The sequence below is a fragment of the Strix uralensis genome, chromosome Z (genome assembly GCF_047716275.1).
Source record: "Strix uralensis isolate ZFMK-TIS-50842 chromosome Z, bStrUra1, whole genome shotgun sequence".
NCBI classification, from domain to species: Eukaryota; Metazoa; Chordata; class Aves; order Strigiformes; family Strigidae; genus Strix; species Strix uralensis.
The window spans coordinates 91,730,866-91,758,586 of NC_134012.1; the positions used below are offsets into that span (position 1 = coordinate 91,730,866).

The 27,721-nt window shown below is 58.7% G+C and overlaps 1 protein-coding gene across 1 annotated transcript; it reads right to left on the reverse strand.

Annotated features, from left to right (window-relative positions):
* Positions 1-3,335: 3,335 nt before the first annotated feature.
* Positions 3,336-27,721, reverse strand: IL11RA (interleukin 11 receptor subunit alpha). Its single transcript, XM_074856540.1, has 13 exons — positions 27,637-27,721; positions 9,510-9,609; positions 9,090-9,150; positions 8,809-8,975; positions 8,506-8,620; positions 7,569-7,601; positions 6,162-6,325; positions 5,858-6,021; positions 5,601-5,742; positions 5,046-5,141; positions 4,735-4,834; positions 3,955-4,037; positions 3,336-3,850 (listed from the first exon to the last, which is right to left on the reverse strand). The coding sequence occupies exons 2-13, from the start codon at positions 9,607-9,609 to the stop codon at positions 3,834-3,836; spliced, it is 1,242 nt and encodes a 413-aa protein (XP_074712641.1). The 5' UTR covers positions 27,637-27,721; the 3' UTR covers positions 3,336-3,833.

Here is a 27,721-nt window from a genome sequence, read left to right on the forward strand (position 1 = left end):
CATGGGTCTCACCTGGGACTTGTTCCCAAACACCATCCTTGCTCTGCCCATGGGCTTCCCTTTGCCAGCCTTACACAGTTGGTTTCCCAGCCATCATCACAAGTCAGCCTCTACATGAGCATCTTTGATGCTTAGGATGGCATTTGGGTGTCCAAACTGCCTATCCATCCATACATTCATGCATTCTTCCATATACCCATCCCTTCGTCCCTCTGCCAACCAATCCATGCATCTGTCTATACATCTGTATGGCTCCTTCCCTCAATCCATGCAGCCGTGCCTGTCTGCTGAACCACTGACTATGCATGTACCCTTTCCTTTCTCCCTCACCTTGTGACATATATGTTTCATGCCCTTGTGGCTTCCACGATCTGCTGGAGTTGCTTTTACTTCTTTCCTTGGCTCAGGACGTGGTGGAAAAGGAAGCAGAAGCAGCCATGAGAGGTAAGTTGAGACTGTTTTCCTTCACAGTCCTGTGCAAACCGCCTCCTCCCCTGCAAAATGAGGGCTGATCCTGGCAGCGAGGCAGGCAGAGGAGGAGGCTAGGCCTGAGGGCCAGCTCAGATATTTGGCAGGGTTGGTGGCAGTCAAGCAGCCCAGGCACCGCTGCACGACCATCCACAAGCAGTGCCCTGCTGCAAACACTTTTGCCCAGGCTATTGCTTTCCCAAATGAGCCCTACACACAGCTGGGCAGCTGGTGCACCCCAGTCCCTGCTCGAGAGATGCTCTGGATGGGGCTACCCTGTGCTGGATGGAGACATGGACATGGACCTTTCTGCACCTTGGTGCTGGGGACCTTCCCTGGCACGTAGCATTGCCTGCTGGAAATTTTGTACCCCCAGCAGGACCCAAGCTATGTTCTCCTGCACTTTTCTCCTGCTGGGCTTGGGCTGGTCCCTGTCCCATTCCAGGAAGCTGGACGCATCCCTGCTCCTCGTGGATGCAGCTCACAGGCTGCTTTGACCTGGCACAACCTCAGCATCCCCAGGCCTGGCTGGGGCAGGATCCTGGCACAGCATCCACCCTGGGGAGGGTGGGATACAGCAGCAAGGCAAGTTTGGAAGTGCTTCTGCCTACTCCGGGCAGGGTGCGTCCAGGCAGGGCTCCAGCCTGCAGCAGGAAGCCTCCTGCTCGCTCAGCGGCTGCGTGAGCCACGGAGGAGCCTGAGCCCTGGAGGAAGTGCCCTGGCCCCGCGGTGGGACAGGGAGGTGCCGGCGCTGGGACTGCTCTCATGGTTCCTTCCTGTTTTTCTTCTCCACGGCTTGATGGCAAAGTTGACTTTGGCATCTGGAGCCCTCTCCTTTGTCCCAGATTGCTGTTCACCCCAGCCCTCCCCTTGCATCTTCACTGGTCTAGTGAAAAGCCCTGTTCGCCATGTCCAGCACTAGGGCATCCTCCCTCTGGTCAGTTGGGAGTGCAGCACCCAGCAAGAAGCATATTTAGTCCCCCCAAGCATTGAACTTGCTGTTTCCTTGGGGTCCCCAATGCCCATGTGTCCCAAATACAGGCTGCTGGGGCAGGGAGCTGAGCCATGGTGCATCCCACCAGGCAGCCGCAGTGCGGGCAGACAGGACTTCACAGTGGCATGTAGACCTCTCTCCTGCTCTTGGTAACTCCAGCTGACAAATGTGTGGAGAGAAAAGGGGTCACCCTCCAGGGTCAAAGGCAGCAGGGTGTGGTGATGAGGACCAGATGTGCATCTCCTGCCCTCAAGCTGCCCTGGTCACCAGAACTGGATGTCCCCACTGCCTGGCCAGGCCAGCCCCAGCTAAGGAAGGGGACACAGGGCTTGGCACATGGGGACAGCACAGTTATGGGTTCCCTCTGCCTGTCATTTCTCATCTACCCATCTGAGCTTGCCTGCACAATGCAGGCATACATTACCTTGGATGGATGTGGTGGATGTGTGAGGCTCTGGTGGTCTCTGCTCCCCCTGACCAGCAGCAACACCCTTCTATTTGGAGCATGCCTGGGCTTTCTGGAGTTTATAAGCAGGCAGAATACAGGGGCCAGAGCTGCCAGCTCACACTCTCTCCCATTTTCTGGCTGTTGCGCTCCTGCGTCTTGAGCAGGCGTCAGACTCTAAACCAGCACCAGGTGCCGGGAAACCACTGAGCTCAGTGTGCAAACACTGGAGCCACAGCTATGGGATGGACATCACCCCTGTTCAACAGCATCCAGTGGACAACCACAGCCCTGATCCCCTCCATAGTGGCAGGGAAGCAGGATCTGGTGGTGAGAAGAGCAGGTTTCCAAGCGGAAAGGGCTGCCTATGCCATGCTGGGGACCAAGGGGAGACAAGGGTGACCATGACACATCAGAAAGGGTGCTGGCTGGGTTGGATGCTGGGGACTGGAGTCCAGCAGGTGATGGCAGCGTGACACAGACGGAGCTGGCAAGTTCTGGGATGCACCTGGGAGAGAGGGTGTGGCTGTTGGGCCCAGAAGGCCAGGCAGGATCTGGCCCCTCACACCTCCCCACCTTGGTGACTTGCCTTACTTGCTCTGTGGAGAACGCTGCTCCTCTCCAAGGATGGTGCCACCCCAGTAGCACACCATAGATGGAGGCCTGACCCCCATCTCCCCATCCAGGGGCAACAAGGGACTGGGATCCTGCACAGCCAAGCGCCGGCAGGGGCAGCCCCCATGCCCCTGCGCCCAGGGTGTGAGTGCGGAGGCACCCAGCAAGGGCAGAGGGGTCCATGGGCACACAAGTCATTGCAAAAGGCACATCCCTGCTGTGGTCCCCTCTAACCCAGCCCCCACGAGGACTCTTCTGGGACATGCTCCTGCTCCAGGTCCTCTCTGCACCCTGGGTTCAAGGGCAGCCCCAGGCCCCAGCCAGGAGTGACACATCTCCCCGGCGGGGCAGGCACAGGGACCCACCCCATGCTGGCTCTGCTCCCTGTGCTCCCCACGCTGCTGCTGCCTGAATTTCCACCCAGCTCCATCTGGATCTCATTGGGCTGCTGGCGCTGAGCACTGGGGTCGGGAGGTGCCAACACATGGAAGCCATTAGAGGGGCCGGTTTGAGGTGCGGGGAGGGGGCCACATGCTGAGTGTGGGGGGCTGTGCAGAGGGTCTTGTCCCTGCTGCTGGGCTGGCGAGGGCAGGGGAGATGTCCCAGGCAGCTGCCTGCATCCTCTTCTGGCACTTGACAAGGGCTGGCCCGGACAAGGGTCTCTCAGCACCTCCAAGTACCTGGGGAGGGGGCTTTGGGGACCATCCCCGCTGCCTGTGCACCTCCTGCAAGGACGGTCCCCAAGCTGGCATCTCACCCAGTGCCACCCACCTCTCCTCTGGCCCAACACCACCTACAAGGGGTTCTTGCCTGTGCAGTGCCAATGCTATCCCCTTTATTGACATCACTGCCACATCCAGCCACAGCATGGGAGAGAGGGGCAGAGGGACGGGACGGGGGTCCCATCTGCCTGCTGGTGGCTGGTGGGGCGTGACGGGCAGGGCTCAGCACCCCCCTGCTCACCCCTGGGAGCCTGCACCCATGGTCCCCCTCAACACTAGGCAGTGAAGTGGGGCTGGCTCAGCATCTTATCCCCATATGTTCAGCAGCGCCCGGCAGTGAGGCTGGCCTCTCGCCCCAAGTCTGAGGTGCCTCCAGCCGGCTCCTGGCAAGCACAGGCAGCCCAAAGCTCCTGGGAGCAGAGCCTCTCTCCTTAGTGTCCATCCTGCACCCCCAGGATGCTGGGGGGCTCCAGCAATGTCCACGGCTGTGGGGTGACCCAGGAGGCATGGGGTCCTTGGGGGCCAGCAGTGGCATCAAGTCCCACGCGTGGGCAAGCGGGTGCAGGGAGCAGGGATCGGCCAGGGCTCACTACAGGATCTGGGCCTCTGCCAAGAAAGACGGCAAGGGTCAGGGGGTGCAGTGGCCTCCCCCCCAGCCCCACACTCCCTCCCCTGCTTCCCCCCCATTAACCCCCTGCACCCTGACTTACTCGGCAGTGCCTTCAAGTGGGTGGCAGCAATCAAGAAGTTGTGGGGTTTGGTCTTGTCCTTGCCATGTTTCCTCACCCGGAGCCTGGGGACAAAGCAGCGGTGGCTGAGGATCCTGAGCAGCCCCCCTGGACACCAGGACTGCCTGCATCCCTGGTGATCCCATCCGGCATCCCCATCCAGCTGTGCCCAGCTGTGCCCAGACACTCCAGTGGGTCAGCTCCAGGGCTACAGCAGGAGCTGGTCACGAGATGATAGAGCAGGGCTGGGATGGGGACAGGGACTGACAGCAGAGCCACAGCATAGCAGGGAGACCCCAGCCGTGGCAAGATGAGAGGGGACCTGGGGACAGGACCAGTGGGCAGTGCGTGGGGGCAGGACTCCCAGTGGGCAAAGGCATATGGAGGGGTCTTGGAGGGGTCTCTGCGCTGACTCTGCAGCATGAGAGTTCCCAGCAAGGCATGAGCCTTTGCGGGGATGTTAGTAGCAGCAGCATGTTTGGGGGATATGGAGAAAGGTCCCATGAACGTGGGCTCATCAGAAAGACCCCAGACAGGTTGGGCATCACCGCAGCCAGTGGGGTGAGCTGGGAAGAGGCACTGGTGTGGCAAGGGGGCAAGGGGAGCATAAACCACCTCATGGGGCTGGCATCAAGTGTGTTTGGGCAGGGACCACAGAGCAGGGCTGGGGGGACATGAGGCACTCCATGCGGAGGGTTCAGGGGTCAGAGTGGGATGGGGACAGCAATCATCCGGACCCCTCTCCCTCAAAACCCAACCTACCAGATGAGGATGGTGATGACAAGAACAGCAGCCAGGATGAAGAAGGCGAAGATCCCGAGGGACACCAGGACAGCCATCTTCTCCAGGGGGTCGCTGTGGTCTGGGACAGAGAGACTGTCACAGCTGAGGGCTGCCACAGCCCTCGGCACCTGGGGGACCCAACTGCAAGCTCCTGGGCACCCCAGCACCCCAGACACACATGGACATGGGGCAAGAGACCCTTCCCATTGCTCTCCAACATGGGTGTGCCCAGGCAGGCAGCTGCCTGAGGGCAGTCCCCACTCCTGCCCGCCATCCCCAGCTCTACTCACTGATGGGCTCAGGGTTGGGAGCCTGGGAAGGCTCCTCGGCCAGGCTCTCCAGGCTGGCGTCTGTAGTGGTTTCTTTACTTGCTGCAGTGGCCAGGTCTGGAAGGTCAGAGGGGATGGGAAACACTCAGCCAAAAGCATGGGCAGCACCCCGGGGACCCACAGAGAGGAGCAAAGAAGGGTGGCCTTGTGCCCCAGGGATCCTACAAGTCCAAGGGTGCCCCTGTGGTGCTCTGGGAGACACACTATGCCCCGAGGCTGCTGGGGGTGGCATCCCCAAATGGCAGCAGCAGCCTGCAGTGGAGCTGGGAGATGTTTTGCCCCCTTGTAGCTCTGCCTCTCACCATGGGACCAGTTTGTGGGTGGTGCAGGGGACCAGCTCTTTGGGTCAACTTTAAGGGACCCTAAAAGATGGGACTAGCTCTGGGTGATATTTGGGGAAATGGGTGCCGTGGTGAAGGGGTTGGAGAGGGGCAGCCCAGGGTGCTGGATGTATTCTGGGGAGGGATGGCGCAACCCGGTAGGGCTGCTGGGGGCTGCAGCCTATCCCTCTCGCACCTCTGACCGGCGTTGCCCGGGCCTCAGCACTCCACTCGCTCCAGTTCCCCGCATCCAGGAAATCCTTGGCGCTGACCTGGACCACGTGCTCCAGCCCGGCGAAGGCATCCGTGATCACCTCGGACAGGTTCACCGTCTCCACCTGCACCAGGCAGAGGGGAGCTGTGGGGCAGGCAGGAGCAATCCTTGCTGCCCTCCATGTCCTCATGGCCACCTTGCTCCCCTGACAGCTTTGCCTTTCTTTGCCCACCACTTACCACAGACCAGGAGCGGTGGATGATGGGCCGGTACTGGAGACGAAATCTGAGCTGGAAGTGAGGTTCCTTGGGCCAGGAGGAGGGGTACTTCCAGCTCACATGGAGCCGCCGTGGAGCCAGGGGGATGGGCTCCACCACCAAGCCCTCCGGAGGGTCTGGCTTAACTGTGCAGGAGAGGAGAGGGAGCCCTTGTCACACTGGACTGCCATGCAGAGGGGTGTTGGTCTCCCTGCTACTGTCCAGGGCTGGATGCCGAGGGCATGGACAGAGTCCAGGACAGAGAGATGGATGGATGGAGACTCACTGATGGCCTGCATGGTGACGTCGAGGAGGCGGAAGCTGGAGCCCAGGGGGTTCACCTCGGTGATGTTCAGGCGGTAGGAGCTCCAGAACTCTGACCCATGGACCGTGCAGGTACCGGGGCGGGATGGATCCTGCAGGCACGGCCCCATGTGCCCATTCTTGTTCCTGCAGACGGGGAGGCAGGGTGGTGACAAGTCCCCCCCTGCCCGCCCTGCATAGCTTCCTGGTGCTGCCAAAGAGGTGACATGTGGGGAGACCCCCATACCAAGAGCTTGGTGGAGGAGGCAGCCCCTGTTACAGTTTAGTTGCCCTCACCCCTCCAGAGCCTGGCACGTCCCTCTGAGCATGCTCAAAGGGACCCCCTGTGAGAGACAACTTGTAACTCCCCCAAAACAGGGCCAGAGAGGAACAGGCCTTGAGAAAAAACAGCCTGAGAGAGATAAGGGATGCGGGGCAGTGGAGGCTCTCTGAGCTGAGGAATGTCTCAAATACTCGCAAGTAGCGAAACTATAGTCACGGGGTGGATCGTGTGGAGTTTGGAGCTGATAAGGCTGCCTGGATAGCACAGGATGGGCTGGAGGAGGGAGCCCTGAGGAGACAGGATGGCTCTGCTCTGGTGCATCTGGTCAAGTTTCAAGGACCATCTGTCCAGTTCATGACCTTTGCTTTATTACCCCCAAAATGAATATTAAAGTTGACACCCCTGAATATGTTAATAAAGATTAACAAGATCATGCTAATTACATCATCCCATGAAGCACCTTACTCCTCCCCATACATGGGATACGTAGGTAACTGGGTTGACCTGGGGGACAGACCTAAGGAAAACATGTATAAATTGAGGGGGGGTGAGAAGTGAGAGGAGAAAAGAAAAAAGACATGAAGAAGTAGAGAAGACAGATACATTCCTGATGAACTCGGACAGGATCAACGCAGGAACTTGGACCAGAGATCTCTATTTCTCTATTCTCTCTATCTCCCTTCTTTCCTTTTTCCCCTTTTCCCTCACTACCATTAAGTAACACAAGGCATACTGTATTGTTTGCTGTAACTCATAATACACTTAGCCAATTATTGTGCATCCAGTTAGTACATTGTGGGAAGTTAATATATGTCTGGACTTTGAGACTTGTCTCACCATTGTCCATTCCGTTGGGGATTTACGAATCCAAGTCACTTGTCTCCCTCATCTGAGCAGGGCACAGATGACACACCCATCCCACCCCCACAGTCCCTCCTGGGAAGGTCCCTCTCTGGGGCAAACCCTTCTCCCAGGCCCCCAGGCTTAGCTGGCTCCCCAATGGGGAACCCCAGCCCTTGCTTTACGGACCCCACTGAGGACAGTGGCGGAACCTCTGGGACAGGACCCGTCCTCAGGGAGTGGGACTGGGGTGGGAGTCAGTCCTACCTCCTCTTCTCTTCGCCCGTCAGCGACTTCTTCCTGCCATGGAGACAGTTGGAAAAGCAGATGGTGAGGATGAGGGGACAGCATGAAGCCAACCCCACCATGACCCAGAAGAGGAACAGAGGTCTCTGCATTGCAGAGCAGCCCCCACTCCCACACTGACGCACACAGGTGACACGCCACAGGGAATGGAGCTAAAACCATTCCCAGTCCTGCTGGCAAGCAGCCTGGCAGCACAAGTTGGGTGTCCCAGGAAAATGAGACAGTGGGGGTGCCCAGGAGGGTCTTCCCCAGAGGACCTCCCCTCCCTTGTCCAGGGTTTCATCATGTAGCAGCAGCAAAGATCTGGGGACACCGATAAAAGCAGATCCCCAGTAGCTGGCTTCGCCCTCCCACTATGGCCCCTAAATCCCTGCTTCCCATCACCTTCTCCCTGCCAAGCCCCTGGTGCTTCATGCAGCTCCCTCCCCACCAAGCCCCCAGTCCCCAGCTTCTGTAGCTTTCAGCAGGGCTGTACTTTATGAGCTCCGGCTGACTTCAAAGCAGCCCGGTAATTTGGCCTGCCGGGATAATTAGAAGCAGCAATGTTGTCAGGGCTCCTTTCATCCTGAAGCATGCCAAAGTGCTTGGTGGCTTGCAGATGACCTGCTTCTTTTTTTATAGCCCCTCTGGTGCTGGCAGAGCCATTAGCAGGGAGGGAGCCTGCCTCTGCTGACCCCCCAGTACTGATGTTGTGCCCCACTTGGAGCAAGCAAATGCTTGGTGCTCTGCTCACCCCAAGACATGACCTGCTCCAGGATGCAGCATGGTCCTTGGGGCAGGAGGTGAACCCACGGTGTGGGTTGGATGGCCAGAAGGATTTGATGGTTATCCTTGGCTGGGACCCAGGGTTCATCCCATAAACCCCCCAGCCCGTGCCCTGTAGGGATGAATACATCACCTGTAGGTGGTGATGTATCTGGTGGGGAGGAAGGTCTCCACGCTGGAGGTCCAGGAACAGGAGAAATTCTCATAGTCAGACGCTCTGCAGGACACAAAGGGGACTCCCGGCAGGTCTGGGGTCCCAAAGGGAGCGACAGTCAGTGAGGGGTTCCCCATCCTGTAGCCCAGCTGGCACGCAGGGCCCTCTGTGACACTGTAAAGTCCCCTCCTGGCAAGCTCCTGCCAGGGGTGCGGCCACCACTGGCCCATCCCTGTGGGGCCACACATCCCCCGTACCCCAGCCTGCAGACATGCTACTCACACCCCAGCCGCAGGGACACGGCGTGCAGGAGGCCACCATCCTCGCTGTGGCAGCTGTAGGTTCCTGCAGTGGCCAGGCTGGCACACGGCAGCACCAGGGCTCCTTGCCGGATGGCTGAGCCCTCCGGCAGTGCCGCGGCACCTGCCCGTCTCCATTGCACCGGCAAGCTGAGGAGGAGAGACCAGTCAGGCAGCGTTAGAGGACAGGGACAGTGGGTCACCTCCCCAGCCTGTAAACCATCCCATTGGATAAATCTCCCAGCGCGCACGGAAAAGACCTACCTGGCGTGGGTATCGGTGCACGACAGGGTCACGTCTGTCCCCACCTGTCCGTACTGCACACCTGGAGGGACACACACATCCCCAGATGGCTGTTAGCACCCTGTGCCACCTCATGTCAGGGCTGGGGGTCAAGGTGGGCAGCCTGGGGCTGTAACCCCCTGGGGAGCTGGGCACTGGCTGTGGGGTGTTGCTTCATGCAGCTACCATGACAGGGGACTGGGAAGGACTGGTCCCAGTTGGGGCTGGGCAATGGGCAGCTGCAGGGAGGCACTGGTCAGAGGACACCCATCGCTGTGGGGCTGTGTTTTGTGGACGTCCTGACTCTGGTAGGTCCGTGCCTGCCTGGGAGAAATGGGGTGTCCCCAGGGTCCCCATGCCTGGGATGTGGGGGGCTGGGCAGGGGGCTTGGTGGGGGCTCACCTTCCTCTCCCCAGCCCTCGGGGATGGCGAGGGAGGCTGATGCCAGGGCTGCCGCGAGGAACACCATCACCCTGCCCAGGCCTGGGATGGGACTGCGCATCTGGAGGAGGCAGAGCGGGGAGGGAGAGGGTGTTATCCCCTGCAGTGGGGCAGCCAGCAGGCTCCACAGCCCAGAGCACCCCTGCAGGACCATGGACCCTGCATCTCCCTCTTGTCTCGCCCCATCCTGGCAGGGACAGCATGGGGACTGCACCGCCAGGACCCCAGATGGGACAGCTGGCAGGGTCTGTGCCACTGTCACAGCTGGTCCCTGGCTGCCAAGTCCCCATGCCTGGAGGGGGAACACAAAGAGCAAACACTGACCAGGAGCTCAGGGCTGTGTGGGCTGGCGGGATTAAGGGCTCTTTGCCATTGCAGTCCTGTGCCGGGAGCCCTGGCTGGCTCCCAGCCCTGGGGTGGTCCAAAGACCTGCGCCAGTGCAGCTGGAGTACGAAGGGACCAAGGAGAAATTCTGGCCTGTATTTATGCAGCAGAAGACAGCATTTAGATCTGAACAGGCTCACACAGCCAGGGAGAGCAGGTCTGTAGGGTACACTGTGCCAAGAGCGGGGCTGGCTGGGGGTCCCATGTTACTGCCATCCCTGCACCAGCTGCAGTGCTGATCTGTGCCCTTCCAGGCCATCTGGGGTCTCTGGACCCAGGGAGAAGGGCCCTGAAGTCCCTTCCTCCCACTCAGAGATCACCAGTGGGTCTGGAGTGAGAAGCGCAGAGGATGCTGAGTCAGGGATGTGCACCCAACTGGGGTTTCCCCATCATAGCACAGCCAGCATCACCCTGTGGTGTCCATCCCAGTCTACATTGTTCTGCACATATCAGTCAGCGTCACCCTGTCCATCCCAGTCAGCATCACCCTGTCTGTGCCAGCCAGCACCACCTCAGAGCATCCATCCTGGTGAGCATCGTGCCATCCATATCAGCAGCATCACACTGTCCCTGTCAGCCAGCCCTGCCTGCCCCCAGCAGGCACAGACAGCTGAATCATTTCTCCCTGGAAGACCCTCCTGCCCATCCCTCATGAATGTGCAGGCCTATTTATTTACACCCATATTGTTGGGATCTGTTCTGGGCAGCAGGTGGGCAGGGGCTGAGGGCAGTGAGCTCCCTGCCAGCCCCAAGCACAGGCTGCAGCTTGTGGAGTAAACCCATGTCCCCCTGAGTCACCCAGTTCAAGAGCTGAGGGGCTCCAGGGAGGGATGCTCCAGACCTGTAAAGGCATCCCAGAGCAGTTGCCAGTTTCTCTCTGTGGGCAGGTGCCCATGGCCACAGACTAAACTAGGTGGCAAAGGAAACATGAACTACAAGGTGATATGCTGCAACCCAGCAAGTGCTGGGGGGCAGGCATGCAGCACTGTGCATCAACCCTGCCCTGAAAACACCAGGCAGCCGCAAATGCAAGCCCCAAACATAAATGATTTCATTAAACTGTCATAAGCTTTTCTTACTAAACCACCTGTAGAAATGTTCCCAAGAAGCATCAGTTAAAAGGTCTCTGACAAAACTATGTTGGTAACTAACTGGGAACATTTGGCCTGAAAGTAAAATATTTTGGTGATGGAAAAAAAAAAAACCCAAACCTAAAATACACTTAAAAGCAGCAACCAAAAATAACTGCAAACACCACGTGGGTCAGAGTTAAGGGGATGGTGCGGGGGGGAGCGGGTGAGGGAGAAGGGAGAGTGTGTTAGTGTGGAGAGAGAAATAGTTTTAAAATAAAATCGTTTCTTCCCCTGACTGCCCCGGGTTTTTGTGCAAACTCTGCAGAGGGTGAAGGCAGTGCTGCTGCACCCATTGCCCATCATGCTGCTGTGTAGCAAGGGGATATGCTCTGGGTGTTTGCTCACTGCTGACATGAGTTTGCTACGCCTCAGGGCCACTGACTTGTTCATGGCCAGTCTGGAAAAATGACCCAGCGGCTGCAATGCTGAAAGCAATCCTTCCCTACATGGATAAAGGAAGAACTCGGGGCATGGCACTATCTGCAGCCAGCTGCTGCTAAAGTCCCCGGGGAACCCTGCCCAGCCAGCCTGACTGTGGGTGGTATTGCCAACAGACGCAGAGGCACCCCAGACCCCTACGTGGTGGCAGAGGGCACCTCTGCAGACCCTGTCCCCAGCTGAATCCTAACCCCTGATCTCCACAGTGACCCCCCAGTGCCCCCCTACTGCTCACCCTGATGGCCACCCAGCAGCTTCCCACCCTTCAGCACCCTCTGTCCCAAGGCCCCCCAGTGCTCCCCATCCTCACCCACCATCCCATGAGCTCCCTGGCCTTGGATGGGTTCTTCTGGCCAGCTGGCCCCCTGCCAGCGCATCATGGAGGAAGGCAGCACTAAGCCCCCCCTTCAAACACACACACTGGCTTAGTAAATGACCTGCCTGAGCACTGCCAAAACCTAGCCATGACCGAGCATCATCACCACAGAGAGAAGAAACAGGGCAAGCCCTTCCTCGTCTGTCCGAAGGCCACAAACAAAAGGGGAAGGAGCCGCAGAGCGGGGGAAGACCCAGAGCCCTCGCCTGTCCCGGGTGTGGTGGCGTGGCATGGGGCCAGGCACTCTGGGCCAGGCACTGCTGCAAAACAGCCTGCCCAGAAAGGATCCCCTTACTTTCTGCAACCAAACTCCCTCGCCAAGGGGAAAAACGGGCGTGAAAATGAATGTACACACATGTGCATTTTCAGGCCACCTTCCTCAGCGGCTCTGCAGCCCCACGGATGGGCACACAGGCGGAGAAAGCATCCCTCTATGCTTGCACCGGCAGTGACACATCCCAGGGACAGGGAGTCCCGGCACAGTGGTCCTGGAGCTGAGCCGGGACAGAAGGAACAATTGGAGCTTTTCTTCCTCCCCACATGCTAATCCCGGCTCAAGAGGCATCTGCCGCCCGCCCGGGGCTGGGTGACCTCCCACAGTCATGGCTGGGGCAGAGGGACTCAGGCCAGCCTGGGGCTGTGGCTTGGAGGGCAGAGGTGCTGGACTCTGATCCTTCAGCACGGGATGCTCTCCTCACCAGCTCGGCCAGGGTGACCAGGCTCTGCATGGCACCCATGAATGTGAGCCAGAAATGCAAGGTGCCACTCTCCATCCTGCACTGACCCTGCTATCCTGCTGGATATCCAGCATTTGAGCTCATCCACAAGTTTTTTGGGAGCTGCGGGGAGAAATCCTGCAAACAAACCAAAAGGCTGCTGTCACGTCTCACTGCGAGCTAAAACATCCCCCAAAATCACAGCCATGTGCACTGGCACTGATGCCCACGTGGGGTGTGACAGTCCCCCCGGCCGTGGCCTGGCAAAGGCCAGCGCAGATTCCTGGGGGCGGCCAACTTTCCATTGCGCTCGGCGCTTTGAAAGAGAGTGGGTTTTGGGTTGTTTTTTCTTTTTTTGCTTTGCTTCATTTGAAGTCGCTCTTCAAAGCGAATTTAAGCCGCACGCAGAGCTGGGGGTGGTGGGGTGGGGGGACACAAGCAGATGATACCATGCCACAGGGCTGAAGATGGCAGCGGGAAGACACGTGATGCTCCCCATTGAGTACAGAAAGCTGGGGTGCCTCCTAACCTCTCCCCAGGGTGATCTGGGGCAGCATCGCTGCAATAGAGATGGGGCAAATAAAACAACCCAAGAGCACTTGACAGCTCTGCCCTGCCGGAGTCACCCACCTGCAAAAAGCTGCCCTGCAATGGGCAATGACTGATGCCAGCTGTCTCCAACACCTTTGAGATGGCATCACACTGTACTCCTGCCCCTGAGCTTGGGGAGCATCCCTGGCCCTGCACCCCAGGCCCTTCTGTCTGCCAGTGCCCGCTCTGGAAAACACATCCCATAGCCCGAGTCCATCCCTCTGGCCACTGATCTGCCCTGAAACCTGGCAGCATCAGTGACCTCCACCGTCATTGCATCAACATGCACCTTTGGGGTGGGGGGGGAGCACTGACCCCGCTGCTGGGACAGTCCCCTGCAGCGAGCCACCCATCACCTAAATGCTGTTGGCACCCTCCCAGCCACCGGGTGCCCTGTGAAAGCCCAGCAATGGGTGCTGGCTGGGAGGGAAGCATGTCCTCTACCACCTCCAGGGCCACAGGGGCCACACACAGTCCCCAGGACCACCGGCAGCGCCCCAGGGCAACTCTTTGCCCACCTTGGCCACTGGCAGGGTGATGCTCCCCAAGGCCAAGGGGAGAGCCCTGCTCACTGTCCCCAGTCCCTTGGGGACCTCAAAAAGGGCTGCTTACCTCTGCACTGCTTCGGTGGGGTGCTGAGCACCCATGGGCCCCCATGCCTGGGGGGGGGAACCATGCCAGGCTGAGCTGAACCAGCAACACAGACATGCACAGCTGCAGCTGGGGCAACCACAGCCAGTTTAACCTCAGTTAAACCAGTAAAACCAGTTGCAGTTTTTCCCTGTAAGCCTAGTGCAGTCCAATAAACCCCTCACCCAGCTGAATGTGGGGCTAAACCCAGTACAGTTGGGTTTAACTCAGGGCAGCCTAAACATGGGATTATACCCCATGCAGCTCAGGAGTAGGATTAAATCCCACTCAACCCAGGAACGGCATTAAATCCTGTGCAGTCCAAATTTGGGGTTAAATCTAGTGCAGTCCAAATGCATCGTTAAATCCAGCTCAGTCCAGGAGTGGGGTTAAACCCAGCTCAGCTAAAATGTGGGTTTAGACTCAGCACAGCCCAAACATGGGTTTGTGCAGCCCAAATGTGGGGTTAAACCCAGCACAGCTCAGGAGTGGGATTAACCCCAGTTCAGTCCAAACATGGGTTTAAACTCCAGCTCATCCCAAACATGGGATTAACCCCAGCTCAGCCCAAATGTAGGGTTAAACCCGGTACAGCCCAATCATGAGGTTACACAGTCCAAATGTGGGGCTAATCCCAGCTCAGCCCAAACACAGGGTTAACCCCAGTACCACCCAGGGAACCATTTCACCTCCACAGCCAGGTACAATGCACATCTTCATCCAACCCAGAGCAATCCCCCCATGACATCCCCTGGCGATGCCAGGCTGAGCAGAGTCCCACTGGGTGTCCAAAGCCAAGCCCAACCCTGCCCTCCCCACCCCATATCCCGAGGGGTCACCTCTCTCCTCCGTGGGGCTGGCAACTGCTAGTGGGACCCAGCGCTGGGGGGCCAGAGGGCCATCACACACCTCAGCATGCTGGTGGCTTTGTGGAGGTCAGGCTCTGCTCTTACCCTGGCCGGGAAACTCCCACCCCAACACCCCAATTTCCGCCCTCCCCTGCTCCATTCCGCGGGAAGAAGTCTCTGGCTCCCGGTTGTAAGCGGAGGCATCGGCAAGGGCCAAAACAGCGAGGGCTCTGTTAGCAGCCAGCAACCCCAACACCACGCCAGCTGGCAGTGCTGCATTCAGAGGGGGGAGAGAAGGGGCCCCCCCTCTCTGTCCCTATCCCCATACTCCCCCACCGAAGCCACGTGCCAGAGAAATTCCTAAAAATAATCTCCCAGCTGTAAAGAAACCCACCGGCACTGTAGCTACAGCACTGGTGGGTTTCTTTACAGCCGGGAGATTATTTTTAGGATGGAGGGATGGAGTCATGGGGGGGCTGCGTCCCCACTGTCCTCAGCACAAGGTTGTGGGACGGGGACGGGCATGGTGCCGGATCCGGGGACACGGGTGGGACCCGCTGGCAGGGAGCTGGGCCACCCTGTGATTAGAGCAGGGTGGGAAAGGCTTTTCCTGTCCCGGGAACGTTTTAGGATTAGGGATATTTTTCTGCTCCTGGGCTCTGCCCAGCCTGGCAGAGGTTTTGGTGAATCCACATCTCCTCCCCCACCAAGCAGCATCTGCATCCCCTAGAACAAAATCCCTCCATAAGCTGGCCCTGGAGCTGATACAAGAACATATGCATCCACATATGTAGGGCACAGACATATATATATACGTACATACATGTGAATGCCCTGTGCAAGCCCAGCTCCTCCTGATGCTCCTGATGGAACTACAGCCTTGAGCTGGGATCTCTAAGCAGGAGAGGGGCCCCACAGCATCCCCCTGCCTGGTGCTCCCCCCATCCCTCCCCGTGCTCCAAGGCTGGCCAGTGCCTGGGAGCCATTGGGCTCAGCTCCATCCCCAAGGCACGAAGGCGCCCGGGTCAGCCAAAACGCTGCGGGGCGGCAGGGCCAAAATAAACAGTTCACCGTACGCTCCCCCAGCTAGCAATTTGCTGTCACTCCTTTTGCAAAACAAAATCCCTTTTGGGCTGGAGAGGGATTTCTGGTGTCATTAAGGGCCACCTGGGCGGCCAAAAAAAGCCACCACCAAAGGGTGGCCCATTAACCCTTTGCACCCCACTGGCAGTGTCCCTGTGTGGGGGAAGGATGGCAGTTGCAGACCCCCAGCAATGTATGATGTGGGGATGCTGGTCCCAGGCTCTGGCACCTGGTGGGATAACCATGGCCTGTCTTCTCCAAGTTTGAAGGCAACCCCGCCTGCTTTGCTGAGGGGAGGCAGCCCAGGGGATGCAGCAGGGTGCAAGGCACATAGCAGGAATGGAGGCTGGGGAAACAGTATCTGTGCCCCCCACCTCGTGCCAGGTCAATCAGATGACTGCCCCCAAACCAAAATGAGAGGTGGACAAGTGTCAAGAAGTGGGGGGAAAGCTGAGGCAGAAGCCCACCACTGAGGCTGGGAGTTGCAGTGAAGGGCCAGGAGATGGGGGCTGAGTCCTGCCTAAGTTGAGAATGTTGGAAAAACACTGTCCGGCTCGTTTTCTGCTGGGGGAAAAAACCACCCAGCCAAGTTCTCCTGAAAGATTAAGTGCGATCGTATCCGAGCTGGGGGAAAGCAGGGCAGCGTGGTGAGCGTGCTGACACATCTCCTTCCACGATGCTGGAGAGACGCCCTGGCCCTGCTTGGGGCCAGCTCTGTTTACAGGCTGCTATTGTCTCTTTTTTTCCTTTTGGGTTTTTTCCCCCCTCCTCCAATGTTATAGTTCAGCGTAAACAAAAGCAAGCAGCCTCTCACTCCAAACATTTCAGCCATCCCAAACTTTCTCCGGAGGGGGGCTGCCCGTGGAATTTTCCTCGTCCAAAAGAATTTCGAAATGTTCCCGTTGCAGCCTGCTCTGACTGGAGGCCAAGGCAGCTCTGAAATCCTTCACAAAACGCTCGAGCTGCCCTCTGCACAGTCCTGGCTCTGGCTGGAGGCACCAAGGACCAGCAGCTGCTGTGCCCCAAAGCGCTGCCCCCCCCCCCCACCCCGCCGCCCCCATGCACATGGAAACCTTCCAGCCTGGCACACTTGCCAGAGGGGTACAGAGGCACGTCCCAGCCTGTACATCCCTCACCACCCCAGCTCATCACCTGAAGGGACCCAGCAGGTCCTAGTGAGGCCAGATCCTACTTTTTATATTTTAAATATAAAATATAAACTGCTGCAACAGTTATTATTGCCCTGAGATCACGATGCTGGTGCAAAGTGCTTGGGTACACCAGGGGTGAATGTGGAAGGGGATGTGTGTGGTGTACACCCCAAAGCACACAGTATTTCCCTTTGCAGGCAGCATCTCTACAGCACCAGCAGGACGGGAGAGGGTAAGGCAGCTGCCAGAGCTCCTGGGAAGAGCGGTCAGTAGCATCCCAGGCACTGGGAGGGCAGTTTGCATCAGTGCCGCCTACTTGCTGCTTGGGCAGATGAAGGAGGGGATGGTGTGCTGCATCCATCCCTGAGGATGGAGCAGGGGCACAGCGCTATGCCCTGCCCATCCCTGGGAGATAGTGCATGGGACAGAGGAGGAAATGTCCTCCAGGATGAGCCACAGTGCTGGATGCCACCCAAAGGTGCTTACTGCTCCTCACTGGCCCACATCACCCTGTTGGGGTGTGCACCCCAGGCCCAGAAGAGGTGGGACCCCACTGTGGGCAAGCAGAGACCCCCAAGAGCTCTCTTGGCTTTGGCTAGGCACAGATGTGGTGTGAAACCCATGGGACCCTGGCATGGGGCTGCCAGCTCTGTTCAGCCTGTTGGCAATGGGGGCACCAATTGGTGGTCCCCAAAACAACTGGAGAGAGAAAAGTCCAGACAAAAAGCCCTACAAGAAAGTCAGCAGTGATGGGAAGAAGCACCCGAAGCTCAGCCCAGCGTGGATTTGGCTGTCAGTGCAAGCTATTGTGGTGGCCTGGCACATTGATGTCCCCTGCTCATTTTCCCAAAAGGTCCCTGGACGGGTGTCACCAGGTAGGTGGTCCTGCAGCCTGACACACACCCAGGCACACTGGGGATACCCTGCATCCTCCCTCCCTGGGCACATGCAGATTTTGGGGGCTGCGACCCCTTGATGCCCCCAAGCTGTCACCCCAGGAGAGCAAAACCTCTCTGGTACCCATTGCACCCTCCTCCCACAGCATCCTGCCCTGGTGGGCACTGAGCCCTGTGCCACCGATGGAGCACTGGCGCAGGGCAGATACCTCAGCTCCACGATGGATAGGGGTCTTGCTGTGGGATGGGGCTCCACCGGGTGCCCCCACTGCCTCTGAACCATCTCCACACGCTGCCTCTCCGGGCTCTCCTCCTCTGCGAAGGCTGTTTGGTGGCTTGGCGTGGGAGCAGCCCTACCCCCCCTGCCAGCAGCCCCCTCCCCTATAAAGGGGCCAGGCAGCGGCTGTGTGGGGAGCAGAGCCCCCGGCATAGCAGATGGGGTCTGTAAGGCGAGGCTCCCCCAGGTGTGTTTGCCTTGGCCAGGGCTCAAGCCTGTCTAATTAGAGCTATAGAAAACATATATTAAAAAAAAAAAGAGGGGGGAAAAATAATCCTCTCCCCTGAACTGGGGCCCAGGGTTTGGCCGGGGTTTCTCGTCAGGCCAAGCGCAAGCGATACAGGCTCCGCTGGCAGCAGCCCGGGGAGGGAGGGGTGTTTGTGGATATTAAAATGCAGTCGTAAAGGAGAATAAAAGGGCAGCCTTGTTTCAGAATGAGTCTCCGAGGCTTTCCCCTCTCCCGGCATGCTCGGCACCTGGCCGACAGCATGAGCAGTTCCTCCTTCCCACAGCACCCCCCAGCCACCCCCAGCTCGCCCAAGGACCGGGGTGCTGCTGGCGAGACCCCAACCCTCACAGGGTGAAGCCCAGCACCTTTGGGTGGAAGCAGATTTGGGAGGCCCCCCCTCTGCAGCCACCCGCACTGGGTTAAAATTACAGTTGGTGCTTCTGGAAAACCCACCCCTGCACATCCCTTTCTCCACACCCCCACAAATCCCTGCCTTCCCCTGCCCACTGCCTTGCCTGCGTGCAGCTAAGGCTGCCTGGCCCCAGCTGCTTGGCAGCAGCCACATGGCAGCACCGCTGGTATTTCACTGCCTGGCCTCTCCCTGCCTCCCTGACGGAGGCAGAACAAGCCGGACGGTGTTTTGGCCGAGGCAACCTAAAATTAGCCCTGGGCACCCAACAGCCCCAGTGCCTGCGCAGAGCAAGAGGCCATGGCAGGGACCCATGTGGCTCCTTGGCACCTTGGGGTCTCCTCCCATTCCCAGCAACCCACAAACCTCTGCAGAAGCCCTTTTCTTGGGACATCTCCCCAGATCCATCCATGAAGTGGGATGCTGCCTCCCTGCAGCATCTCCTCTCCCTCCATGCCGCCATGCCCAGCTCCAAAAGGTCATGCCAGGGGGTTGGGGAGCAGCCGCTGGCATCAGCCCATTAAGGGTGGCCCTGCTTGGCCATTGATGCCCGGCACATGTCTGGCTTCACTGCTGCCCTCTGCCCCCTCTCCAGGGCAGCAAGGAGGGGACAGTGGGCTCTAAGCCCAGAACCACCCCCATCCATCCCTGCCCCATCCCTCCCCCTTTTCCCTGGCAGCATCCCAAAAGCACAGCCTCACTGAGCCCCCTGTCCCCCCGGCTCGTGGGGACCCTGGGCACACCCCGTCTCCAGCCACGGCCCAAATGACTAACGCCACAGCAAGCAAGCCGTGTGCCGTCCCTTGGCTGCGCTCCCTCCCCGTGGCGGTGAAATCACGTCTGGAGAAAGCATGGGGAGGGAGCCGCCGGGTCCCCCCCCCGCTGCTTCCCAGCGAGGATGCTCGCTCCCTGCCTGCTGGCCGGCTGCCCCCACTCTGCAAACCCTGCATCCCAACAGAGGGATGCTCCAGGCATGCAGCCTGCAACAGAACCGCACATCCCATCTCCTCCTCCTCCCATAGCAGCAACCCACCCACAGAAATGGCTGCAGGATGTGGAAACGCAGCAGCAAGCCCCAGGCACTCATAAAAGTGCTCCCAGGGAGAGGGCAGGAACCTCTAACCTCCCTCTAACATCTCTCACAGCAATGCAACCCCGCCAGAGCCTGGGAGGGCAAGTGGGGGCGGAAGGGGGACCACTGACACCCACCATGGCAGAGCAAACTGGCTCATGGAAGGAGCCAGTAGCCCTGTCAGGCTGAAAACACCCCTGGGCAGCACCAGAGGGGACGGTGAGGGATGGGCCACTGCTGCTCGCCTCCGACCTGGCACGCGGCACGCGCCGGCTGTGATGGGGGTGACTAATGCGGCTCTTTAAACGCCTCCGCCGGCACGGGAGCGTGGCTCCGGGTTAGGGTTTAATTATCTGCCTTCCTCCGCAGCCCGCGCTATCCTCTTGCTGAACCACCATGGGGACCCCAGGGATGTCGTCCATCCCCCCCCTGGCTGGGGCTGCTGGCACCGAGCGAGCGGGGCCGCAGCGGGGAGCTGGCCAGGAGCACGCCGAGGCTGCAGCTGGGGGCTATAAAAAGCACGGCTGTGGTATGCAGCGAGGCACTGAGAGGGGAATAAAATAAAATCAGGTGGTGGATGAGTCGGACGCTTGCTTCTGCACCAGGACTGGCTCCAGTGCTGCTCCCCATCATCTCTTCCCTGCTCCCTGCCCGGCCGACAGCCTGGTGAGGACGGGGCAGAGCGGAGACCTGAGATTTGGCAAAGGACACAGGGCTGAGTTGGCAGGCGACGGAGGAGGACAAGGCTGGGGGAACGATCGCTGGCTCGGGCATGTGGGCTCCTGCCTGGGATGGAGGCATCGCAGCCACCCCTTGCCCAGCCCAAAGGCACCGGATCCGGGCACCCAGCCTCCTGGTAGCTTGCACCAGAGGATTAACTGTGCCCGGATTCACGGCCAGAGGTGCCTTTGCCAGGAGAGGGCTGGCGCACGGACAGCGAGAGTGGGCGCCCCATCATCGCCCAGCACCCGGGTCCCAGTGGGGACCTCACCCAGAGGGGACAGTGACAGCACAAGCTGGGGGCAGACACGGCTCCCATTGGGCTGGTGGGAGCTCCCTGGTCAGGGACACGCCGTGTTTGCACAAGCCTGAGCGGGGGAAGGTCAGATTAATTTTAAACCTGAATAAACAAGGAGAGAAGGCAACGCCAGAGCTCGCCCTTCCCAGTGGGGATGCCCAGCAGTGGGGCACAACACCCACGGCAAGGAGTACCAGCAGGGCTCAGCCCCGGGGCTCACATCACCCTAGGAGAGCCAGGACAGACCCAAATCCCAAGCCCAGGGGCCTCCCTTTTCCACAAGGAGCTCCCGGCTGAGTCAGTGCTGGCAGTGGGGAGAGCGGCTCCCCCTCGCCTTTGCAAAATCCCTCTGGCCTCCATGGGGAAGCACACACCCCGGGACCCCCATCCCACCAGGAACAGCACCAGGGCTCATCTGTCCCCTGGCCACCGTGTACAATGTGGTCTTGGGAAACAACCAGGAGGAACAAAAAAAATATAATAAAATTGTTTGTGGGTCAAAAGGAAAATGGAAAAAATAAAAAAAGTTTGTGCTTTTCATGCCAAAAGGAAAATGAAAACCAAAACATTTTGTTCTAAATGATAGGCCTTGTTTAGTTTTCAGTGGTTTTACTTTTTTAAAATGGTTTGAGTTAAATTGAGCTAAATTTGGCTTCCAAACATTACCTTGGGGCGGGGAATAAATTAAAATTAAAAAAAAAATAAAATCAAAACATCTCATTTGGAAAATGTCAGAGTGAAACGCCACGGCTTTTCCAGCCCTGGGAGAGCCGCAGCCGGGCGCTGAACCCAGCCTCAGCTCACAGCTTGTGAAGGCCTCCCCAAAGCAGCCTTTTTTTGTAGAAAATAAAGCAACTGCTGTGCTGATTGACAGCCAGGAGGGCTCGTGCTCTGGTGCCCGGCTCCCATCAGGGACGTCCCCTCTGCCCGTGCCGGTCCCCAGGACTTGCCAGGGCATGGATAGACCCCACTGTAGCCGGCAGCCATGCATGTGAGCCGAATCCGAGCCGAGTTGCTCTCCAAAACTCTCTTTAAATGTCTTTTCTATTAGGTCAGCATTCCTGCGTCGCCCGGGGAAGGTGGTTACGGCCGGCAGCCCAGCACACAGGCTCCTCGGTGCTGGCTGCTGGCTCTCCGTCAGTAAGCAGCCTGCCCACGCTATTAAATTACTGAGAAAAATGGATCGTTTCACCAAAAATTAGGTGCAGGAACCTCTTGCGCGGTGGCAAGGCGAGCTGGTAATTGGAAATTCATAGAGCTGGCCACAAATGCTGCCTCCGGCTCCACTCCACCCTCCTCTGGTTGCGGCAAGGGATGGTGGAGAGGCGTCTGCTGCCATCCCTGAATTGCCACTGCTGATGGAGATGCAGTTGCCAAGTTGCCGGCAGCACTGTTGAGATCCCCCATGTGCCCCAGGAGGGTTAAAAGCTGCTGCGGTGTCCCTCTGCCCTTGGTCAGTGGGGAAAACAAGTGGGAAAAAAGCTCTCAGGTCCCTTTCCAGGCACTGGAGGAAGAAAATCCTCCATGCATGGCTGGACCCGCTCGCCATTAACCACCCCATTGGGGACATGTCTCATGGGAACATTGTCTGGGGATGCCCCAGCACCCATCTCGCTCTTCCACCTGCTCCCCGGGGTGAAAACCAAGATGACCTTCCCCATGGACCTGGCCTTGCTTACATCGTTCACCCATCCCATGCACAGCACAAGCGCCGCTGCTGCTCCATCTGAGTCCAGACATCTCAGCATCCTTCTCCTGGACCACTCCAAGTCCAAACCTCAGCGCCTCGCTGGCTGGGTGGAGCCCTCCAAGGCATCTGCGGGGCAAACCGCCTGGCTGTCAGAGCTGCCAGAGAGCCTGGCGTCTATCTGCAGCCTCCAGTTGGGAAGGAGGGATGGGGACGTGCATCAGAACAAGAGCTATGTCAACAGGATGCTCCGGAGACCGGCCCACGGTCGCAGGCACTGGGTGGCCGCATCCTGTTCCTTGCATGCACTGCCTGCCCAGCAGTCAGGAAGCCTGAGGCACTGAGCTGTCTTTTGGGTGCTGGGGTGCAAGGACCATGGGCACAGACCCAGCTGGAGAGGAGAAATGGAGCCGGGCGCAGAATCAGGGAGGCCAGGGAAAAGGGGTGCTGCCCTGGGTGCAGCCATGCTCCAGCTATAAAGCTGCAAAATTCAAAGCTGAGATGGGGTGGAGCACCCTCAGGGGAGCTATGAAACAGCCTTCTGGGAGCCTTGCAGGAGCTAAAAAGATCAAAAGCAGCCAAAGCAACGAGGAACCCCCTGGGGGTTGCGTGTTGGCCCGTGCAAGACAAGGATGGAGCAATAGCTGGTTGGGTCCACCAGCTCCTCCTAAGCCTTGAGGCCTCGGGCAAAACTCATGGAAAGCAAAGGAAAGGCTCCTGCAGACCTCTCCAGGGGCTGATGGCTGGCCCTGCCCCTGCAAGAAAGTCTGGGGAGATGCCAGCTGGCCTGGGTACCCTACGTGACAGCAGCTTTCGCAAAGCCAAGCCGGGCCACCGCGGCTGACCATCCCTGGGGACATTTGCGGGGCTGTTGCAGCACAGCTGTTGGGAGCCCTGTCGCAACACCAGCACGGCGCAGGGCCGGCTCACAATGGAGACCCCGCATGATGGCACATTTTGTTTTTTTCTAGCTACTTTTGCAGGAAAGCGAAGGCTGAATCGTGCCTCTCATGATGTTATTGAATTCAAGTGGCACTTGCTGACCTTCATCAAAGAGGGGCTGGCGAGGTCCCTGGCTCCAGCTGCGGTTATCGGTCTGGCCAGGATGAAGTACGTGGTGCTGTTGGTCCCAAAGGAAGGGGCTGGTGAAAGCACAGGAAGGAGAAGGAAACAGCTGGATGGGCATTGCCGCACCAGCCCCCGGGTATGTGCTCCAGGGATGCTGTGCCAGCCCCGTTGCCTCCCACGTGCTTTTCTGCGGGGACATCCATACCCTTAGGGCTGCCAGCAGGATGGTAGGCGGCAGCCCTGAGCCCTGTTCGGGGCTTCCCAAGGTGATATGGGACTCAGAAGCAGTGCCTTTCTGCTGAAGTCAGAAGACCCTCCGCAAGCTGCCGCAGAGATGATGCTCCCCCGAAGCTGGCAGCTTCTCCCATCCCCTCTTCCCCTTGCCTTGGTGTGCCTCCAGCGTCGTCTCTTCAACAAGGCTCGGGATCCCTTGTTTTCAATTTAGGAGGTGGGGTAAACCAGAAGATGCCCAAATAACCTTCTTTCCACCATCAGGATTTCATGAAGGGTGCCCTAAACTTATCCACCTCTCCCTACAAGGCAATCTCTGTGGGTCCATAACTGTTTTAATTAGGCTGTCTCTATTTTGGCCGTCTCTATATTGAAAGGAGGAGACCAGAGCCGAGCACCCTCTGGGGAGCCCCAGGTTGATTTCCAAACCACTTCCAGCATCTTCCCGTCTCCTGGTTGATACACTGTCTTACAAGCGGTCCCCTGGCCATCACCACCTGCACAGGCCAGCCCCACCTCTAACCATGCCAGGTCTTACCCAAGGTCCCTCCAGCCTGTTGTCCTCTCCAAAAGCATCTTCAGGAAACGTGTACGGGCAGGGCACTGGCAGATGTGACCTTCCGCTGGCCAGACACTTCCAAAATCCCTCGTAAGCTTTTTCAGCAATGATCAATCCCCGCTGGAGCAAGCCCAAGCTCTGCTGGTCAGATGTGACCACAGTGCACAGTCCCAGTAGGACGGAGGTGAATCAGGTCTTGATAGACTTCTTGTCCCTCTTCTCCTGGATCTCCCCCACCCCAAACACCAGAGGAGGAGGAGAGGTTTACCACGTTTTCTTCCCATGTCCCAGACTCATACCACTGGAGAGCAGGAAGAATCACACCTTTCTGCTCAGCCCTACACCTGTACTGGAGAGCCTAGCACATGGTCCAGGGGCTGTGGGTGCTGTGACTGTCTGAAAGAGCCTGAAGCTCACCCTGTCCCACTCCCCTGCCAGGGTGAGTCAGAGACTTGACAAGCAGCCAGACTTGGGAGATAATTCCTATTAACACGCTGATCCCTGACACCACAGACCTGCTTCTAATTTCCAGAGGAATTTTCCTTTTTCCATGGAAATGATCCATGGGAATCTGTCTGTTGGAGAAGACGACTCAACCACAACTGCAAGGCATCTGCACCCTTCCCCACCTTCACAGCCTGGATGGGAAGAGAAAATCATCACTGGGAGGTACAGAGAGATCTGCTGGTAAAAAAGGGTCGTAAGGTCACTACATCCCCGGCTGGAGAGATTTGGTGATTTTCACACATGCGATGCTGTTGTAACCACAGGAACACTTAGAAAAACCAAAAGCTCTCTAAACATCCCAGCGAGTCACCCCAGACATCCCAGGGCTAATTCCTGATGCTGGCTTTGTATCAGCATCCCAAATACCGGCAAGGCCCCGGCACACTGCCCGTAGGGAAGAGCTCCCGTCCCATCCAAGCTCCGTCCTTGGATACTTCTTCAGCAGGGGCAGAGCCACCCTCTCCCATGCTTGAACAAGAAGAGAGGAAACAAGCTGGGAGAGGTGCTGAAATTTTCCAAAGGGAGAAAAGCAGAGCCACAAGCCAGCACCTGCTCCCTCCTGTGGGAAGCATCTCGCAAGGGGTTTTCCTCCAGAGCCAAACCCGCGGGAGAAGAGGAGGCAAGAATCCTTCAACTTGTTTAACCTAACGAGGAAGCTATAAATACAGCAGGGTAAACACCAGAGAGAGAGAAGAGGTCTTGAACTAAAAGCACAATGTTGGCACAAACCCACGGGGGAATAAGCTCTCCAGGAACACATTTGGCAGGAAACCGGAGGGAGGTTGAGCCCTGCATGAGCAGGAAGAGTCTGGAGTCGCTTCTGAACGTGAGCGGAGCAGAAAGACAGGGTTTGAACTGAGTGCTCGGCTAGTTCATGGCAGGTGAGGGTGCTGCACACTCACCATCCATGGGGGTTTCCCCACTCAGGATGGTCCAGGCAAGGCGGTGGAGAAGAAGAGGAGGCAGGGTACCTGCGGGCTAGGGGATGCAGGTGTGGGCTGCCTGGGTGCCCACCCAGCATGATGGCTTCTGATAAACCCAGCAGCTGCAAAAGGGAACTGCTGCTGCTGCCACGATGAAGACGGCGGGGAGACTTGCCGCACCATGAGTCATTCATTCATCCTTCACAAACAGGGCCCGAACTCAGCCAAGCATCCTCCTCCCCCCACTGCCGGGACAGCTCTCTGGGATGGGGAAAAAGTGGCTTATCAGATATAATCAAGTCAAGTTTTCCTTTCCCCGTGAGGTTCCTGTTCATGGAGCAGGAGGCAGGGAAAAAACGGAGCTGCTCTTCTAACTTCCTCCAGGCAGTGTCTGCCTTCAGCTGTAACCCCCAGGGACCACTCCCCCCCACCCTACTGCACCCCACATCCCCTGTTCACCCACTGCTGGTGACATCCAGCCTTGCGCACAACCCTGCTGTCACTGCTCAGCCCCTGTCCCCTGACTCTTGTCCCAGTTCGACTGCCAAGGTCAATTCGCAGCTCTGCGGAGAGGAGATACGGCCCTTTTCACTCTCCCAAAAGAGAGCCAGGTCGTGGAGCAGAGGGTGCGTGGGTACTGGGGGGGGACATTATGACCATTTCCTGTCCCCATCCCTGCTCCGGGAGGGACCTTCACCAGCTCAGAGCTCCCCGTGAAGCTCCTCTGCCCCATGCCAGGCTGGGATGCCATGGGCTCCGTGCGTAACCACGCTGAGACCTGCCCTCCTGTAAACAGGCAGAGTGCAAACACCCCACCTCCTCCTGCAAACGCGGTGGCCAGACGTGGCTGCAGCCTGCAAGGAGCGGGCACCTCCCAGCACCCCCCAAAGTGCTTGGCCAGCCCCGGGTGGCTCAGCACCATCTACACCACCAACGCCAGTCGGTCCAACCCTGGTTTGGGCACGGCAACATGTCTGAGAGCTGCTGCAGCTCTGGGTTTCTCTCCATGGAGACCAGGCACAAGGAAAATGAGATTTCCAAGGCATCCCCAGGCCCCATCACAGTGGGGTCTCGGTTTGCTGAGAGCAATGTCTGAGACAAGCTCAGCCCTGTGGCCCCCTTTGACATTCTTCACCAGCCCGGAGCCAGAGCTCAGAGTGGACCTGGGGGGTAGCACTGCCAGCCTGCGAGGTTGGCAGTGGACACAACCCAGGGCTGGCAGAGGACAGAGGAGTTGTGATTGAAGCAGCATCCCGGGGCAAGGAGGGACAAAGCAGACAGAGAGCCCTGCCAGTGCCCGCGCATGGGAAAGCGCCTCTTTCCGCGCCTCTCGTAATTGGGAGCAGCTTTTCTCTCCCTGGACCCCCCAGGAGAAGAGGGGGCCCTGCCAGGGGGGCGCTTTGACTGGTGTTGTTCCACCCTTTCTCCAGAAAACTCCCCCTGGAGACGGAGGGGGTGTCTAAATTCGGGGTGTGATGCGGGGAGAATCTCCGGAGGCCCGGGAAGGGGCTCAAAGATCCCACCTCGGCAACCCCGTCCATCCCCCGCGCATCTCCGGGCAAGGCAGAGGCGCGCCGGGCGGAGAAGGGGGAGCAGCACCGGGTACCCCCACGGCAGGCAGGGGGAAAGCGGGAAGGCGAGACTCTCCCAGCTACTTTGCGAAGGGACACACACACCCACACACGCACCCCTAACTTTCCCCCTACGAGCAGCAAAGAGCCGCGGGGTGGGGGGAGCCGCCTGCCTGCGCGGCGCCGGCAGCCTGCCCGCAGCCGCACGCCCCTCACCGCGGCGTCGGGGCGGCGGCGAGCCTTTTTCTCTCGGGGCGCGGGGGGACGGGACACACACACACGCTTTCCTACCTTCCTGAGTGGCACCGCGGCTATGTGTCCATGGCGCTCGGCGGAGCGGGTCCGGCGGCGGGAGCGGGGCGCCCGCACCGGGCTG